The 18,861-nt window shown below is 53.8% G+C and overlaps 1 protein-coding gene across 8 annotated transcripts in view; it reads right to left on the minus strand.

Annotated features, from left to right (window-relative positions):
• Positions 1-2,186: 2,186 nt before the first annotated feature.
• GREB1 (growth regulating estrogen receptor binding 1) overlaps positions 2,187-18,861 on the minus strand; it is a 135,508-nt gene continuing 118,833 nt past the window's right edge. For 7 of the 8 annotated variants that reach the window (XM_047782632.1, XM_047782633.1, XM_047782630.1 and 4 more), the window contains 10 exons: positions 17,142-17,300; positions 15,545-15,687; positions 13,247-13,408; positions 10,527-10,731; positions 9,207-9,384; positions 7,397-7,615; positions 6,972-7,107; positions 5,584-5,784; positions 5,011-5,149; positions 2,187-3,913 (listed from right to left, as the gene is read on the minus strand). In XM_047782632.1, coding sequence (XP_047638588.1) covers positions 3,750-3,913; positions 5,011-5,149; positions 5,584-5,784; positions 6,972-7,107; positions 7,397-7,615; positions 9,207-9,384; positions 10,527-10,731; positions 13,247-13,408; positions 15,545-15,687; positions 17,142-17,300 — 1,706 coding nt within the window. In that variant the 3' untranslated portion in view covers positions 2,187-3,749. Of the gene's footprint in view, positions 3,914-5,010; positions 5,150-5,583; positions 5,785-6,971; positions 7,108-7,396; positions 7,616-9,206; positions 9,385-10,526; positions 10,732-13,246; positions 13,409-15,544; positions 15,688-17,141; positions 17,301-18,861 lie in introns of those variants that run through there. The other variant, XM_047782634.1, reaches the window with a different exon arrangement.

Raw genomic sequence — 18,861 nt, forward strand, 5'->3', positions numbered from 1 at the left:
TTACTCCGTAAGAATTCTCTTCCTTGAAGGTTGACTGCTTTAGACTGAACATGTTATTGTGTCAACCAGCTCTCATTCCTGTGGGTCTCCTCTCTCGATTTCTGCGAGACATGTACTAGCCTCCATCAGTGATGACACGATTTACCCATTCTTTTGTGCGTGTGTCTTTTGAGGGCCGCACTTGCGGCACATGGAGGTTCCCAGGTTAGGGGTTGAATCAGAGCTGCAGCTGCCGGCCTACACCACAGCCACAGCAACATGGGATCCGAGCCACGTCTCTGACCTACACCACAGCTCACAGCAACGCCAGATCCTTAAACCACTAAGCAAGGTCAGGAGTCGAACCTGAAACCTCATGGTTCCTAGTCGGATTCCTTAACCACTGAGCCACGATGGGAACTCCCATGTGTAATTATTTTGATTATTGACAGGTTTGGATGTGTTCCATCGACTGTTCTCACTTCCAAGCTTTCTCATCGTTTATCCCCTCCCCAGCCTGTTCTCACCTCCCGTATAAACTGATTCTGCCAGCGCTGCCTTTCTTTTTAGTATTTTTGAGGTTGGACAGCTTGCTCCTTTTTTTCTTTTTTCCGTCTAGCAGTTACTCTAAATGTTTTGAACACATATTTTTTCCCCTTTTTTGGCTGCACCCATGACATATGAAAATTCCCAGGCCAGGGATTGAATCCTAGCCCCAGCTGCAGCCTACGCCACAGCTGCAGCCATGCCGGATCCTAAACCCACGAGGTCACAGTGGGAACTCGTTAACACACATATTTAAATGTTCCATTTTCACTAATCGGGTTAATCACTCTTGCCCCATTAAACCAAGATTCTTAGCCCCATTCCCCTCATTTTATCAGTTCCTCCATCAGCGACCACTCCCACCCCCAGCTCCCATGTTGGGATCAGCAAAGATAGAAGACTCATTTCATTCACTCAGCGGGCATCTCTGAACACTCACCATTTGCTGGGCATAATCACTGTTCCCAGAGCCGTGAAACTGTCTTAAAAGATTCCTACTTTCACAGGGAGGGACCAACAAACCAAAAGACAGCTAAACAAATAAGCTGTGCTGTTAGCAGGTGCATCCATCAGGGGTGACCTCCCCAAGGAGGTGGCCTCTGAGCAGTAAGAGCCCAGTGGAAGTGAGGGAGGGGTCCAAACATGTGAGGGGACGAGCCCTCCGGGCGGAGGTGGGTGCTGGCCTGGCATCGGCCGAGGTGGCCCAGGACGGCCGACGTGCCGTGAGCAGAGGGAGAAGTAACGGGTTAGCAGAGAGCGGGAATATTCCTTCATGCTACCCTTGGCAGAGATTTTCACCTGCACCTTCTGCTCTTGAGCTGGTCTATTTCAACTGGCAATTAACACTGAGGTGTTAATTTCCAAGATCTGGAACTGATCTCTTTTTTGTTCTGGATACAATATAATCTCACTTTTCCCCTGCATTTAGTCACATTTGCTTTATAGGAGTGTTTGTCAGCTCTTCTTTTTTAATACAGGATTGTTCACTTTACTCTTTATGAAGGTCATTCTCTCTCATTCTATCATGCTCCTCATATCTTCCGAACTAGGGTGCACCTGTTTGCTATGAACTGCCTCAAGAGACAGTGGGGAAAGGACAATGCCGTGGAGAAGGGGTGCCAAAAGCTTGTCCCCACCAAGGTCTGGCCTCCAGTGCCCCCTCCCAGCTCTCCCCCACCGCCCACCCCCTGCCTAAGGCTCCAAATTCCATATCCTGCTTGAGCTTCAGCCCCCCCAGCTGCTCGGCCCAAGGTTGTGGGGGTGGGAGATGCAGCAGGAAGAGCTGGGAGGGACCCATCAGCCTGGCTACTCCCAACGGCCCCCCCTGTTAATGACTCTGACAAACGCCCAGGCCCCTTTCAGCTTCTTCAACTGCTCCGAAGCTCAGGGTAATGCAGAACCACCTGCCTGCATGGCAGCCTCCTTGGAACCCTCAGAGCTACTGTCTCTTCCATTTCCACCCCGGTCTGCCTTTTCTCTTCCAGGGACCCCCCACACACACACACCTGTTAACGTACCCTTCCTTTTATGGATTCATTCTTCTCTCCATTCCTAAACTGCCCTATCAGGCCATGAGATTTTAAGCAGGTAGCTCCCGGAGGTCCCAGGCCACACAACTTCCTCTCAAAACAACGCCATTCATCCCCACCAAGGAAACAATCCACGCATCACAAATTTTATTCATAAGGCTGAAACGAACAAGAATATTAGTTTTTTTTTTCAAGTTTAAATTAACTAATAAAATGGGAAGAGCAGCCCAGAAGTGGCTATTTACAAAAAACAAGTAGAACAGAAGGTAAGTTTTTACTCCAAAATAGGAATAATGACAGGTACAAAGTGATCATTTTAGAAACATGACCTAAATCTTTTCTACTCATGGACTTTTTTTTTCTTAGGGAAGAAAACACTGACATTAACTCTTTGGCATCGTCTTTGAAAAGGACTTCTTCTCGGGCTGTCACCCATCCGAGTGCTCATACAGGTCCAGGACGGACAGAGACGAGGGCACGCTGCTGCTTCACTTCTGAGCAGCTCTCGATTTTTCTTTGGTTACAGGCCACTCCATCAGCAATGTGGGGTTGGGGGGAGATGGACCCTGGAATCCAGAATCCAGGACTCTGCTTCTGCTTCTCTCCAAACTGTGGGCTCCTGGTGAGGTGCACACTGCACCTCGACCGGCTCATCTTTCAAATGGGAAGCATGACTCCACCCAGCCAGGCTGCTGGAAGGGTCCCGCAAGATCTGGGAAAGCACCTGACCCAAGGCCGGCCTCTAGGGGGCGCTCTGGCACGCTGGCAGGCAAAGGAGTGTGGGCATCGCGGAACCTCCCGGCTGCCTCGTCTGTCCCCCTTCCTCTCCGGTCGGGGACCAAACATTCATAGGAGAAGACAAGCGATTCAAGGAACTGAACACCGAGCCTCCATAAATAAGAGTCAGAAGTCTAGTTCTTAAGTATAGGCTATCTTGCTTTGGTTGTTTTCCCTGTTTGAAGTAAGCCACTGGGGCCTCTTTCCTTTGTAAGGCAAATCATCTTTCTCAAGGTCAACCTCTGTAACTCTAACTTCCTTCCTGAAACTCTTGCAGTTGGTTTTTTTTTTTTTTTTTTTTTAAATTTCTTTTCACTTTTGCCCTTTCTAAGAGGTAGGGTGTTTACCCTATACTATCAGAATGGCATTTGCTCTGAACCGAAACTAGAGTTTTCCTTTCTGAATGTGATGCCTGTGGGCGAGCTTCTACAAGAGCAAACGTGCATGATTCTCATTAAATGACTGCTTGGTGGTGTCTGGTCTCCAACCTTTACAATTAAAACGGTTCTTTGGGAACATTGCTTTGTCACAGGTAACAGGGACGCCTACACCACCCAAATCAGAGCCGTCATCTGCAATGCTGGCACGTCTACAAAGCCATCCAAGAGTGATCCCTCGGGACTAAGAGAAAAGTCAGGTTTGTCCACAGAAGCATGTGGATGCGGCGACATCGGCAAAACTTGGTTCTTCAGAAAGATGGACTTGGACACAGGGCGGTGGGGTCTGGCCCGGAACCTAGGGTCTAGGATTTGCGTTGCTGCTCGCCACCCACCATCCCCGTCGCTCCCATCCGTCTCTGGGCCTCGCTTCCCTGGCACGTACCATGAGGGGCTCGCTGGGGCCCGGTCCAGTCCAGACACCCCATGGTTCTGATTCTTCCTTTGGCCTCAGCAGCGCGAGGCTCTGCAGGCTCCTCCCTCAGATGTGCCGGCCGGTCAGAAAGAAGAGGGGCCGGTCCTCCTTGGCATTGGCCGTCTGGAACTCGTCTCGCAGCCGGAACTGCCACTCGTCTTCCAGCTCCAGGCGGACGACCGTCTGGCGGAGTGAGTTCCGGTCCTGGCAGATGACACACAAGGTCGCACCTGTGTGGACAACGGCAGAGGCGTGTGAAGAGGGCAGGGCAGTGGATCCAGGGGAAAGCCACCGCCTGGATGCGGCCGGCAAGAGCAACCCAGGCTGCTGCTGGAAAGGGAAGGACCGGACGTCCGAGTGAGCTCCTGTTTCCTTGGGGATGCCTGGGAAGCTTAGCAAGACAGTGAGATTGTGACGTGGGGTTTGGCAGATGAGGCAACGTGGACCCAAGAGATGTTGGCAGGGAAGTGAGCAGAGCGGGAGAAGGCGGTGGACACGTGCGCTCACGAACCGACATCCTCGGCTCCAGTGCCTGGTGGGAACTGCCTCACCCCGGGCCACCCCTTAGCCTCAGCCCCCCCGACCCATCCGAGCCGGCCACCCGCCCAGGCCTCATGCAGTTCTGACCTCTCCTCTGCCCGCCCGTGGGAATCCTCCCCCTCTGGACGCTCAGCAAACACGGTGATCACAGGTGCGCTTCCTACCTTCCTACCCACCCAGCCTCCTCTCCTACTCCGCAAAACGCTTCCAAGAGCGAGACTGTGGCAGAAACCTCTCACTCTTTCCCCAAACCGTGTGCGATGTTGGTGCGCCCTACACACTTGGTAGAGCCGAAGGTTTAAGAGCAACCAAAGAAAAGAGAAAGTCGATGAGGGATCCCAGCTGGACCGGAAAAAAGGGTTTTAAGTCAGAGAGAATGCATGTCTGTCCCTCTCAACCGCTCTAGCGTGAAAACACCTACAGAGGAAGGACGGTTAGGATGAAAGGAAGGATGCCCGCTGCCCCCCGAGACAAGGAAGAAGGGCTCATCCACCAAGAGGAAGATCTGCGTGCTTACGCTGGAAAGCAGCCCTGAAGGTGAAACCACCTGCCTGTCACCGAAGAGAAAGGGGGTGTGTCTAGTCCCACCTGAACAGGTGGAGGGCAGAGCCAGCCGCCCTGGGATCCCAGCCCAGCCTTCGTGTGCATCCCTGGGTGGTCAGGCAGCCACGCACCCTGAGCCTTGGTTTGCCCACTGGCATGAAGGGCTAGGACCGGAGGTGACCTCCGAAGAGACGCCAGGGGACAACAGCCATCCAAGGTCCATGGTAAGAGTATGGGAAGTTACCTTTCAGAAAATGAAACTTTTTCAAAAAGCCGGCTCCCACAAAAGAGTCACAGAGGTACAGCAGGAGGCCACTGAACATGAAGTCGGAGCAGCTGATGTTTAAAGAGTGGGGCCTGGAGCTCACGTAACACACGGAGATCTGAGAAAGGAATCCAAGAGAAAAACGTCATTTCCCACGCAATCCTCAACACCCTTATTCAAAAGCTTTGCATCACATGAATATTGACTGCTTGGTCAAGCTCAGGCTTTGGGAGGGGGGAACCAGAAACAATATTTAATGTTATTTCCCAATCTATCCTAAAAATCAATTCCGAGAGACTTCTCCAGATTTATCTGGTTACAGTTGTCTTGAGAATCAGCAGTATTTTAGCACTAGAATTGGGTTTAATTCCTGACAGCTTGGGGCAAAACCCATTTCAACTCTCTTAGCCTTTATTCTATCAGCTATACAGTGGGGTCAATCCCGGAGCCAAAGTAAGCGAGTGGTTATCACCCCAAGTCCTGGGTGCCAGTGCATCTGTTTTAGGAATTTCCTAGATTTAGGGATTCGACAGCGCCCCCTCTGACAGTTACCTGTGACCCCAGGTTAAGGTAGCAGTCGACAGACAGCACGGGGTGGCCGTGGTTCTTCAGGGACAGTGGGAAGAAGCGGTGGCTGTGGTGCTGGAGGAACTTTTCCAGCAGGAGCTGCGCGGGGGCCGCGAGGAACGTGTGCTTGCTGTCGGGGGCACAGATGTACTGGGAGGGCACGACGGCCATGGGGTTGCCAGACACCTGCGTGGGGAGGGCGGGCGTCAGCCACTCCCAGCCACCCTGAGCAGGGAACCCGGGAGGGGCGGCCCGTCTTGGAAGGCTGTGCCGTGGAGCAGTGCTGCGAGAACACATCCCTCCACAGTGAAGTTCTCCATTAGGAAAAATTAGGTTTAACCTACGTGGGACATATGAAAACTGATCACGTGAGCAGTGGCAATTACAGACACTGAGCATTTCAGGCGAAAAAATTGGCTGTATGGTCTAGGAAAATATGAGAACCCAGAGCCCTTGGGAATATTTCCCCCAATCCAAGAAGCACCCCAGGAATGGCCAAGCCTCCCCCTGGCCCCCAGATCCTGTCTCCTGTCCAGCCCCATTGCCCTTCCTCTCGGCAGCCCAGCCATCTGAGCCCACACTCTCTTACCCCATCCACATTTCCCATGCTGCCGCCAGAGACTGTGGGTGTAAATAACGCTAAATTTACCCTTCGCTGCACCCCCTCCATGGGTCCTTGTTACTCCCAGAGAAAAGTCTATGAACGTTCCCTGGAGGACAAGGTCCTGCCTCCTTCTCCAGCTCATCTCTGCCACTCTGCCCCTCGGATGAGAGGGACCTTCAAGGCGGGGCTGTGCCAGCCCCGTATGGGATCTTGGAAGACACAGATCTCCCGGGCTGGCTGTGACTTCACATCTGAATGGCCCAGGCCTGCCAGGCCACCACGAACACAGTCGGATCACGTCTCTCCCCTCCTGGAGCCTGGCTCCTGGACAGATGGCTCAGCCATCAAGTGAGGCCGTCAATGCCATTCGGAGAGCATTTGGCAGGCGCTATCCCAGGGGCCCCCGGAGAAGAGCGCAGCACCACAGCGGCCCCCCAGGAGCTCTGTCCAGCACAGAAGCCAGACAAGCGAGCCGCAAAAGTGATGGAGATGTGCCCGGGCAACCCCCACGGCGCGCCCGCGGGCAAGGGCGCACAGGAAGGCGGGCGGTGCGCATGCGCTCCGGCGCTCGCAGGGACCTGGTTAGAATCCGAGATCAGAAGGGAAACCCAGCGGAAGTTTTCTCTTCCCAGGGCTCCCAAGTGGAAACTTTACCAGCACTCCCAGCCGTCAGGCCCACCCCACTGACTCAAAGGCACCCGGGCGCCCTCCCCACCAGCTCCCAGCCTCCGTTTTCCCGCAGCCCCTCCGCGCGCGCGGCCAAGCCCACCTTGGACGTGATGTGGAAAGACCGGTGCCCGCCCACCGCGATCTGCTTCTTCATCACGCTGAAGCGGTTGAAGCGGCAGAGCAGGAGGCCGGCGCTGTGCACGCGCAGGTTGAAGTCCACGTCGTCACACATGAACCTGCCCGGAACCGGAGGAGGAGGGGGCGGGTCGGACTGGAGGCAGCTCATGCCCCAGTCAGGTCCCCGCCAGACACTTGGAGTGCGCGCTCCTGTACCGGGGGCTCGGAAGGTGAAGCAGGCTGATTCCTGCCCGGAAGACCTTCCTCTGAGAGACAGCGAAGGAACACAGGACAGGCCGTGATGCGTCTGCACCAGGAAAGGCAGGGCGCACGCCTGCGGAGTGGAAGGCTGCCCTTCTCGGAGGGCCCTGGGCCCATGGACTGAGCGGGGGTGGGGCGGGAGCTCACCGATTTTGGTTGTACTGCACGTTCTGGGTCAAGTCCACGTTCAAGATGATGAAGTCGTGCACGTGGCAGCGGGAGAAGGGCTCGCGCACCTCGCGGCTCCCGGTCTTGCTGGACCACTTCCGCAAGCCGATCAGGGCGTAGTGGGTGATGTTGGGGGCCGCCTCAATGTGCTGCATGATGTGCTTCAAGGAGACGTTTCTCTCCGTCCAGGAAAACTCCCTGCTCAAAGGAGGAGCGGGGCAACCCCAGGTTGGCCTGCAGCCCACAGCGAGGCCCCCTGGACCAGGTCAGCCAGGACACCGCTTTTCCCTGAACGCTCTGCCCCGGCCAGGTGGTGCGCAAGAAACCCAGCACAACCACCAGGCACCGTGTCAGACAGTTCAAATTCATTATCACTGACCCTTGCAGCAATCTTACCACATAGGCATGTTGCCCCCATTTTACAGATGAGAAAGAAGAGGCTCTGGATAAGTTGCCCGGTGTCACTCAACAGAGCTTGGATTCAACGGTATGTCTGTCTCCAGAGGCCACAGTCTTTGCATCATGCCAAACCACCTCGCATTTCTGCTGTCAATTCCAAGGTAGGGGGAGGAAGGAGGCAGCGGTGTAAACACCTCCTACCCCCAGTGACAGTGTCTGAGGTCTATGAAGACAGTGAGGGCCACCTGATGGCCGGGGCGGCTGAAGGGAGTGACCCCAGGGCCGGGAGCTGGGGCGACCAGAGCTCTGTCTGTAGGAGCCCAGGCAAACGGCTCGACTCTGCATCTCAGCTTTCTTTCCCCCGACTAAGAAGCTTCGACTAAACCCTCGAAGGCCCCGGCCAGCTTTGACATTCCAGGCCTTGAACGCCTGCTTCAGAATGAAATTCAGACAGGCAGAGGGAAAAGCTTCCACTGCTTTCCCATCGCTGCTGTCGGCCGAGATCCTGCCCTCGGAGGGGTGACAGCGAGAACCCAGAAAGCACAGCAGACTGCTATTCTCATGCACGAGCAGCTCTATCAGACAGAAAACATTTTTTTCTAGAAGAACAGTGGTGATTGTGGGAAGTGTTGTATTAGGATTCACTCACACAAGAGGTGAACTGACCTCAAGTTGTCTTTCCAAAAAACAAGCCAAAAATCAACTTGTCTCTCTCTCAAAAAAAAAAAGCCAAAAATAAGGGCTAAGATCCTGACTTGAAACAGTCATGGCAAAACCACAAAAGGAAATGCTTTCCAATGATGTTCAGATGCAGCTGTATGGACGAGCCTTTCCTATATCTCGCTGCTCTATCACCAGCCTCTGGGTGCACCTGTCATAGTTGAATTAATCCTCCTATCAAACCTCTGGCACAAGGATCAGTGCCCCTTTGAAAGATGGGGAATCTACCCCAAAGAGTCGTTTCCCTAACGTCACACAGCAAATGAAACACAGCTTCACGTTGGGAGTGAGGCTGGGGGAGGGTGGGGGGATGGGAAGATTCTGGGGAGCCGGTGATGGTTCATTTCTTCACAGGGCAGTTTAGTTCATGCATGTGTTCCGTTCAAGAAAATGTCTGGATAGGTATCAGACTTGCTTTTTGGTGTATATGTTATTCTGGATCGATCCGGCATCATTTTCCGCATGGCGTATATTCCAACACATGTTTTCCAAATTAAAAACGCAGAATAAGGCTTGGGATGGGAGCCCAGCCCACGCGGAGCTCTGCCCACCGAGCACCGAAGATGAGGTGCCCTCTGGGTCCTCGAAGCATGGACGAGAAGCCCCCACTGAGCAGGGAGCACGCCCTCGGGCCTTCCCTGGGCGGGGGGGGGAGGCGGGGAGCCCTCACCTGCTTCTCTCCCCGCCGCCGCCGTCCATGTCCACCACGTTCCACATGACGCAGGAGTCGTCGGAAATCACGATGAAAGGCCAGATGTCCTGCGGCTTGATGCCCAGCTCCTCCTGCCGGTTCCGCTCCAGCTCCAGGTTGTGGTAGGACAGCTCCTTGATCAGGAAGTGGGCAGCGCCTGAAACAGGCAGACGACCCCCGGCTCGGTCAGTCCCACGCCCCCCACCCTGCCCCCTGGGACAAAGCCCCCGTAGGAAGAACCGCACGAGAGCCCACCAAGGCCCCAGCACCAGCTCCCGGGCCCTGATCTGCAGCCCGCACCCACTCCCTACAGGCTGCTGACTGGGAGAGAAAAGTCGAGGGCAGGAAAGACTCCCCTCCAGGGTGTTCAAGCATCTGCTTACGTACCCCTGCTCTTCGAAGAGCTGAGAACGCAAATTCAATCCACAACCGAACGTCGAAGAAAAACAAATACCCAAACAAATCGAAAGAGCTGTAAAAGCCTACAAGCTTAATGAGAAACATCTTTTTTTCTCTCTGGGGACAAGACCTGCCTCTCTCCCTCTGCTTCTGCAAAGGTCGAGTCATTAACTGCTGTGGCCCTGACCTTTAACCCCTCCCGAAAGGAGTCCAGGGCGGAGATCAGGAGTGAGGCGCTCTGGGCAAACCTGGCTGAACAGGCCTTGAGATATTTTTCAGAAGATTTTATGCCCAAAGTCTTGCATCATCTCATATCTAGAAAAGCACTAAAATCTTTCACGGAGACATCTGCTCCCTGTGATCAGCAGCAACCTTCAGCCAAGACATGAGTTTCATCCTATGGATCCTCTGTCACCAAAAATCACCTACGTATGGATCCCCCTACCTTTTTTTTTTTTTTTTTTCAGGGCTGCACCCTTGGTGTATGGAAGTTCCCAAGCTAGAGGTCAAATCGGAGCTGTAGCTGCCGGCTCACACCACAGCCACGCAGGATCTGAGCCACCTCTGCGACCTACACCACAGCTCACGGCAACGCCGGATCCTTAACCCCCCCGAGCGAGGCCAGGGAATCGAACCCCGCATCCTCGTGGATGCTAGTCGGGTTCGTGACCCCTGCTGAGCCGCAACAGGAACGCCCCCTGCACCTTTTCAGAACAGCTCCTCAGAGCTGAGAGGCTGTCTCCGGGGCCACAGTCCTCATGTTCCCCTATAAAACTCATCTCACACCTCTCACATTGAACTTTTTTTTTCAGTCCACATCTAGAACATTCTCTCAAGGCTCCACTGACCTTGTATTGAGGAGGGCATGGGTTGAAAAGAAAAAACAAACAAAAGGCCTACCCACTCCGGCGCTGTTGAAGATGCTCGGGAGCACGAGCATGATGTGGTTGGGCCAGTACTTCTTATAAATGGCCATCTCATACTCCTTGACCACCAGCACGTGCAGATGGCTGGCGCCATCCATCGCGTGGTACAGGTTAAAGAGTCCGTGCTCGTGTCGGCCCGTGGTGGGGGTGAACGTCGGGCTTTTTATGTATTCGTGGCTCTGGAAAGCAGGGGCGTGATGAGGGCCAGCGTTTGTTGTCAGCCTGGCCCCCGTCCCTCCCCTCCCTCTGCAATGTGACTTTGCAGCCTCTTCCGTCCAGAGATGGCATCTGTTTCCACACTCCTTGCATCTGGCTTAGCCTCGGGACTTGCTTTCATGGGTAAAATGCCATGCCAATGGCGGGGTCCCAGGTCTGAGCCTGGCCTGCAGAGGCTGGATGCCTTCCGCCTGCTCCCAGAAGCCTCTCAGGAAGCGGCCTGGGCTCGCCAGCTGGAGAGGGGAGCAGACGCGGGTGTGCCAGCCAGGCCACCGGAGCCCAGCCAGCCCCCGCCGACCTGGTCACTAACCTTTGACACAAGTGAGAGCAACTCACCCCAGGACCACCACCCATTCGAACTGAGCCAAAGCTGCCAGCCCGCAGAGTCAGAAGCTCAAGAAAGGCATGTCTGGGAATGGCTGGTTAGGGAACAAAAACTAACAGGCACACGTCAGTGTGCATTACCCTCTCCTATGGGCACCCAACGCTGTGCTGCTGGGAGAACACGTCACGCCTCAATGCCTTAAATCCCTCCAGCACCCATGTAAACTAGCTTCTCGTACACTTGGGCTATGAAGCGCTTCTACGTTTTCTTTTTGTGCGTGTGTGGCTGCACCTGTGGCGTATGGAAGTGGCCAGGCCAGGGATCGCATCCAAGCTGCCAAGTTGCTATGACCCAAGCCACTACAGAGACAATGCCGGATCCTCAACCCACTGTGCCACAGCGGGAACTCCTATAACTATGTGTTTTGTTTTGTTTTTTTAAGGGCTGTACCAACAGCCTATGGAAGTTCCCAGGCTAGGGGTCCAATTGGAACTACTGCTGCAGGCCTACACCACAGTCACAGCAATGCCAGATCCCAGCTGTGTCTGCGACCTACACCACAGCTCTTGGCAATGCTGGATCCTTTAACCCACTGAGCGAGGCCAGGGATCAAACCAGCATCCTCGTGGATACTAGTTGGGCTCGTTAACCACTGAGCCATGATGGGAACTTCCCCATGACTATGTTTTATTTCGCTCTTTTTCTCCACAGTAGGCTCCACTGGCCAAGCTAGGTCTTCCATTCCTGCTGAACTCTTCAAAGCACTTGCTGCAGAGCTGTGCACACAGCTGGTGCTCATAACCAGATCGGATGGAAACTAGCAGGGAAAGACAGTGGAGAAACTGATAAATCCTCAATCCCAGCCCACGGGTAGGAGGCACCTTACAGCAAAGGCCTCTCTGCCACTTCGCAAACATCTCCATTGCTGGGTAACAGCCTGCTAGGTCTGAGAGGCTGGATTCGGCTCTATGTACGTTAGAAGAATAGTGTTTATACAAGGTTTGCGGGGGCTGGGGCTGCAGAACCTGATGCCAAGATTGTCAAGCTGGAACTGTCAAACCAAGTGACTCTAAAAATGGTGGGCACAGAGACCGTGGATTTTTTTTTCTTCCTTTTGACTAAGCCGTGGCAATGCCAGGTCCTTAACCCACTGAGCCACCAGGGAACTCTGAGACAATGGATTATTAAAAACAGTTTCCTTAGAAGAAAACTTCATCTTTTTTCTGTCTGTCTGTCTCTCTCTCTCTCTCTCTATATATATATATATATTTATGTATGTATCATTACAAATGCAATGATGCAACATCTGAGATTCACCTCCAGATAACCCAGGAAGGCAGATGAGGAGAGATGGCCAGACGAAGCAAGACTGGCCATGAAATAATAACCATTGAAGGTGGGTCACCAGCCCTAAGGGAGACATTATGCTGTTCTGCTGCCTCTGCCTGTTTCAAATGCCCCGTAAGAGAGCGTGTTAAAGAAAAGACGCTGAGGAGTTCCCTTCGTGGCGCAGTGGTTAATGAATCCGACTAGGAACCATGAGGTTGCGGGTTCGGTCCCTGCCCTTGCTCAGTGGGTTAACGATCCGGCGTTGCCGTGAGCTGTGGTGTAGGTTGCAGACGCGGCTCGGATCCCGCGTTGCTGTGGCTCTGGCGTAGGCCGGTGGCTACAGCTCCGATTGGATCCCTAGCCTGGGAACCTCCATATGCCGCGGGAGCAGCCCAAGAAATAGCAAAAAGACAAAAAAAAAAAAAAAAGAAAAGACGCTGAACAGGATGAGAGCCTATTCAGCCCTTGTTCTCCTCCAGGCTCTGAGCGGGTGCCTTGCGTTGGTTATTCCATGTAATTCTCACTAGAAGTTTTCGCAAGAGTTATCATGCCTAAAGCTTACGGGTGGGGCAATTGAGGCTCAGAGGTAGCAAGTGACAAGTTCAAATAACACAACCAGGGATCAGCAGAGCAAGACTCAAACTGGACACTGAGTGACCTCAAGGCCCTTGTGCTCCCCGGCCACCCCAAGTTCCATCACCATATCAGTCTCTCCCTCCTGCCCCATGTGCCCTTGATTCATCAGGAACTGCAGTCCTGGGTCCCCAGCTCAGTGGTCATTTGCAGCCACTCTGACTTGACCCCGGGGGCCGCGAAGCCAATACCTTGTCTGTGACGAGAGGCAGCCGCATGCTCTCCAGCTGGCCCCCAGGTTGGCTGAAGACGAAGTGGTGCTCCTTGGACTTGGGGATGATGAAGTGGAGCTGGATTTCCTCTCCTAGCATGGAGTAAGAGAAGGCAAAGGCGTGCAGGGTGGACTCATAGAGCTGGGGTGCGAGGGGGAAAGGACAGAGCTTGTCATCAGAGTCCGGCCTGGCTTCCCAGAAGAACCCAGGCCCGGCGTGGCCATGACTACACAGAGATCACTGCCACCTGTCCCCAAGGCTGACACCCGAACACAGGGAGGATGCCCAGGTCTCACTAGAGGACACCCCCCCCCTGAGGCCACACCCACTCAGCCAGGGGCTGCCCCCCCCCTCCCCGTCCTGGCACTGACCACGCCTCACCAGCCACCCACCCCTCCAGACCCTGGACTCCACCCAGAGGCAGGCTGGGTTACCAACTAGAGCATCCATGCTCCAGATGATGTTTTTAATTCTAGCCAAGCTTATCTTCCCATCCAAAGCGACACATGAAACAGCACATTAATAAGACAATAAGCGCGAATGCTTCTATTTCACACAACACACCCAGGCACCTCCTGTCCTCCTGGAATCGTCATTAGCCGTCCTGTGAAGCAGGCACTGTCCTCACCCCGACTTGGGGATGTGGACACTGGCATTCGGAGGTCTTGGCTCACTGCTGTCCCCAAGTCCAGCCTCGCCCCCAGCCGCTTCTCCAAAGGGGCCTCCCTCTCCTGGCCTCTGCCCGCACTGCCCTCTGCTGTGACCTCCCAGCCTGGCTCTGCCCCGGCCATGCTTATGCCTCCTCCAGGCCTCAGCTCAGGCGTCCACAGAGGGTCTCCCCCAGCCCCTCACCCTCCCGCTGACAGCCCCTCCTGCAGAGGCACAGCAAGTCTACGCCCGGGCGGGGACCACGGGGACCTGGAGAGGGCGGACGTGGGCCGGGTCACATGGGCTGTGAAGTCCGACGGAGGCGCTACTTTGAGAGCAGAGATGAGGGGGAAACAGATTATGACTTGGGGGTGGGACAAAAGGGGGGTGGACCAGGAAGAGATGAAGAGAGAAGCTAAGGGTCCCATCCCGCCCTCCTCCTCTTTCCAAACAACCAGCCTCACATGCCTGCAAACCTCCACGGGGCTACAGAGATGGATCCAGATGCAGCTCCCCACCCCCCAGGAGGCCCCCACCTCGCCCCGAGGCACTGATGCCCTTTGTGGTCTGTCTCTGCCGCACCTGCCCAGCTGCCTCTCCTGGGACCACACACCCTTCACTTTGAGCTCCAGCAACACCCACTACAATTTCTTTCTTTTTTTTGCTTTTTTTTTTTTTTTTTTTGCTTTTTAGGGCCGCACCCTCAGCATTATGAAGGTTCCCAGGCTAAGGGTCTAATCGGAGCTATAGCCACTGGCCTATACCACAGCCACAGCAATGCGGGATCAAGCCGTGTCTGTGACCTACACCACAGCTCATGGCAACACTGGATCTTTAACCCGCTGAACAAGGCCAGGGATGGAACCCACATCCTCATGGATACTAGTTGGGTTCCTTACCATTGAGCCACAACGGGAACCCCCTAAAATCACTTCTAATTCCCCCAGAAACCCATCTTCTCCCCTCTATCGCATGTGCTCCCCGCCCAACATAATCTCTTCATTTATAAAATGGGGATAGTGCTATGACCTTGAGGGGTTTTAGAGGGAATGAAATAGGAAAGGCGACAGCTCTAACCAGAGCACTTTGAATGGAACACAGGTGTACCTGGAACACAAAACCCTTCACGTGACCAGCCAGAGCCTCGACAGCCAGAGCCCCAGGTCAGTAGCTCATCCCCATTTACCCAGTGTCTAAGGCAAATGTCATTTTTTTTTCTTTTTAGGGACACACCTGCAGCGTGTGCAAATTCCTGGGCTAAAGGTCAAATCGGAGCTGCAGCTGCTGGCCTACACCTGAGCCACGACAACGCCAAAGCTGAGCCACATCTGCGACCTATACCACAGCTCATGGCAATGCCCGGATCCTTAACTCACTGAGCGAGGCCAGGGATCGAACCCGTGTCCCTCAGGGATACCAGTCGGGTTTGGTAACCACTGGGCCACGACGGGAGCTCCAATTTCAGAGCGTCTTGAAGGGGACAAAGGATACAAGTGGACGAAGGGCAAGGACTTCCAGAACTTTCCATCGCCCGACTCCGGAATGCGCACACAAGAAGGAAACCGCAGCGTGAACACAGCACGCTACAGAGGGCTGTGGAGCATCGCTGGAGCCGCGGGGCCGCCCTACCTGGTAGCGGGGGTGGGAGCCCATGTACTGGTGGCACTGCTCGCAGTGGTGGTACGTGTTGTACGCCGCGTACTTGGACAACCTCATCCGCGCCGTCTGCCGCCGCACGTAGAGGTCGTCTGGCTTCCGGTGCGTCCCTCTGTCTGCAGGAAACCCCGGGCATCAGAGCGCAGCAGGGGCCGGGCGAACGCTGGCACCCCCGCTTATCCGACGTGAACGCTGTGACAGGCTTAGTGTGATGTCGCCTGTCCGCCCTGAGGTGGCTGGGCTGGTTGGAACCAGGGTGTCCGTGGGATAAACTAAAGGCTGTGTACACCTGGCATCTTACTGTGAACCTGCAGATGCTGCATGAACACGTATTTGAGGATGTGCTGTGTGACAGTGTAAAGTGATGACCAACTGAACATGCAAATATCTGTAAAGCCCACGAATCACCCCCGTGGTTTTCAAATGATTCCGCAGCCTTAAGGTTTAAACACTCAGCCTCCGTTAGAGAAGGTCTAGATCCTTCCGGGAGTTCCATTGTGGCGCAGCAGAAACAAATCCAACTAGTGTCCATGAGGATGCGGATTCGATCCCTGGCCTCGCTCAGTGGAGTGGGGAATCCAGCGTTCGCGTGAGCCATGGGGTAGACCACAGATGCAGCTCGGATCTTGTATTGCTGCGGCTGTGCTGCAGGCCAGCAGCTGTTCCTCCAGTTTGACCCCTAGCCTGGGAACCTCCATATGCAGCAGGTGCAGCCCTAAAAACAAGCAAAAGAAAGAAAGATCCTTCAGAAAGGGATCTGCTCTGAGAACGATGAAGGTAAAGTGAGAAATGAGTGATTTTAAATGGAAATCCATGAGTATCTTCCTCTTACGAGCCATTCACTGAACTTTGCCCGTCAGTGCTCAAATCACACTGGTCACTCACATCCGACCCTGAAACCCGGCAGGTCAGGATACTAGGAAAGTCAGTGGTTCTCGAAGCAGAAGCGAGAGGAATTCCCGTTGTGGCTTATTAGGCTAAGAACCCAGCTAGTATCCATGAGGATGTGGGCTCAACCCCTGGCCTTGCTCAGTGGCTTAAGGATCTGGCATTGCTACAAGCTGCAGTGTAGGTCACAGATGCAGCTCGGATCTGGCGTTGCCGTGGCTGTGGTGGAGGCCGGCAGCTGCAGTACAGATTCGACCCTTAGCCTGGGCACTTCCATATGCCGCAGGTGCAGCCGTTAAAAAAGAAAAGAAGAAGCGAGAAAAATGAGAGGGCAAGGACAGAAAATCGATGCATTTGGTCACGACAATCCAAATTTCACAGAGAAACATACACGTCTTTTTCTTCTATGAACCAGAACCTTCAGAATATTCCAATCGTGGCCAACCATCAAGAGCATCCGCATCATTATTTAGGACCAACCAAGCAGCATGTGGGGTCCGAGAGGAGCCTTTCCTTGTCCAGTGTTGGGGGGGGTGACCTCTGTTCTCTCCCAGGCACTGCTGGTTCGCTCCCCCCCCCCACCAGATAAGCTCATCCTTCATGACCTTCAGCTCATGGCTTTAAGAGCCTGTCCCCAAGGACTCTGGAGGAAGGTGGAAGCGAGAGATTGAGAAACTCTGACCTTCGCTCTTTATGCGCTGATGGTGTGAGCAGATGAGACTGGCATCCTGGTACTTGGGGTCATGAATAGTGTAGTCGAAAGGCAACTTCTTGAACAGCTCCAGGTCCGGCCAGGGGTCAGTGAGCTGCAGGTACTGCCAGTCCGCTTCGTCTCTGAGGTCTGCAGGATCAGTAGGAGCGGGTGACAAAAGGGGACGTGAGAAGGGTTGATTTCATTGGGCCCAAGGACGAGGCCTGGAGTGGAACTGAGATGGAGTCCCCCGCTTACCAGGGGAACCCACGGTCTCTCAAACGCTCGGGCGTGCATCCCATTTTCAGGATGGTTCTAATTCGGCCAGAAGATGCATGCAGCTCTGTCTCTATCCAGAGGAACCGCCTGATGCTGCGTTTCCCATGGGGTGGGTTTGCTCCTCTGACTGGGGCTAACGTCCGCCGCTCGCAGTACCCCTGCCCCAGTGCTCTGCTTCTTGCCAGTACCATCCCCCAAATGTACCCCCCTGGTCCCCACCACCGGCAGAACCTGATGGTGTTCTCTTTCTTGCTCTTATATCTAAGTGCTGTCCGGCCAGTAAGGCCCGACTCCCACCACCACACCGAGAGGGCCCCCTCTGTGTGCGCAGGGCCCCGGGTCCTCCTTCTGAATGTCAAGACGACTCATGGCCCAAGCCCCACTTTTCCATGTGCCGTGTCTAGGTAGTATAGTCTGTGGTGCTCCCTAAATGCTTGCTGGTTAAAAGGGGAAAAAAATCAACGTGGTTGGTCTAACTTGAGCTTATGCTACCATACCGATTATATATACATATGAGACATATTATATATATGCTATTAATGCATATCACTCTATATGTCTATATATATCCTACTCTATTGTAGACATGGGCAGAGTCCGTGTCCATAAAAAAGAGAAAAAATAAGGAAAGACGAGGGAGAGGAAGGCTTATTTGTATTTAACAGGTGCTTTGTGCTTCACCGATGGAACGTCTTTCCATCTGAACGTCCCCCGAAACAGGAACTAGGTTTATTTTATCAAAGAGAAACCCAAGGCAATAAGAGAGGTTTTGAGAAAATAGGCTTCGAAGTTGAACAAACTGGGTTCAAATCCTATCTTTATCGTTGGTATATACAACCAACGGAGGAGACAGACGCTCGGCAGACCTGTTGACTCTCCTTTGAGATGTGGTTCCCGACTGTGAAGGGAGCCATGGAGAAGTCAAGCATTTAGATGAAGAGTCCCTTTCTCTTCTCGTTCAAAGGAAAGGCCAAGGGCTGGATGGGCGTCTCCGGGTCAAAACTCGAACACGGTCAAGAGCATGGCAAGAAGTTCTGGGTGTGCAAATGGCAGGATCTCCCCCTTTGCCAAGGCTGAAGACGCTGCGTGTATGTGTCACGCTTTCTTTCCTCATCTGCTGATGGAAGGATAAGCAATGAGGTCCTGCCGTCCAGCACAGGGAACGAGACCCAGTCTCTTGGGATAGAACGTGATGGAAGATGACATAAGAAAGGGCAAGTGTGTGTGTGTGTGTGTGTGTGTGTGTGTGTGTGTGTGTGTGTGTGTGTGTGTGTGTGTGCATATATATATATACACACACACACAGCCAGGTCACTTTGCTGTACAGCAGAAATTAGTACAACATTGTAAACCAATTCTACTCTAATGAAAAATTTTAAAAAACCTCAGAAGTGCTGTTAGATGCCAGCGCAGCTCACTGGGGCCCCTTCTC

Source organism: Phacochoerus africanus, chromosome 5 (assembly GCF_016906955.1).
Source record: "Phacochoerus africanus isolate WHEZ1 chromosome 5, ROS_Pafr_v1, whole genome shotgun sequence".
Lineage (NCBI taxonomy): Eukaryota > Metazoa > Chordata > Mammalia > Artiodactyla > Suidae > Phacochoerus > Phacochoerus africanus.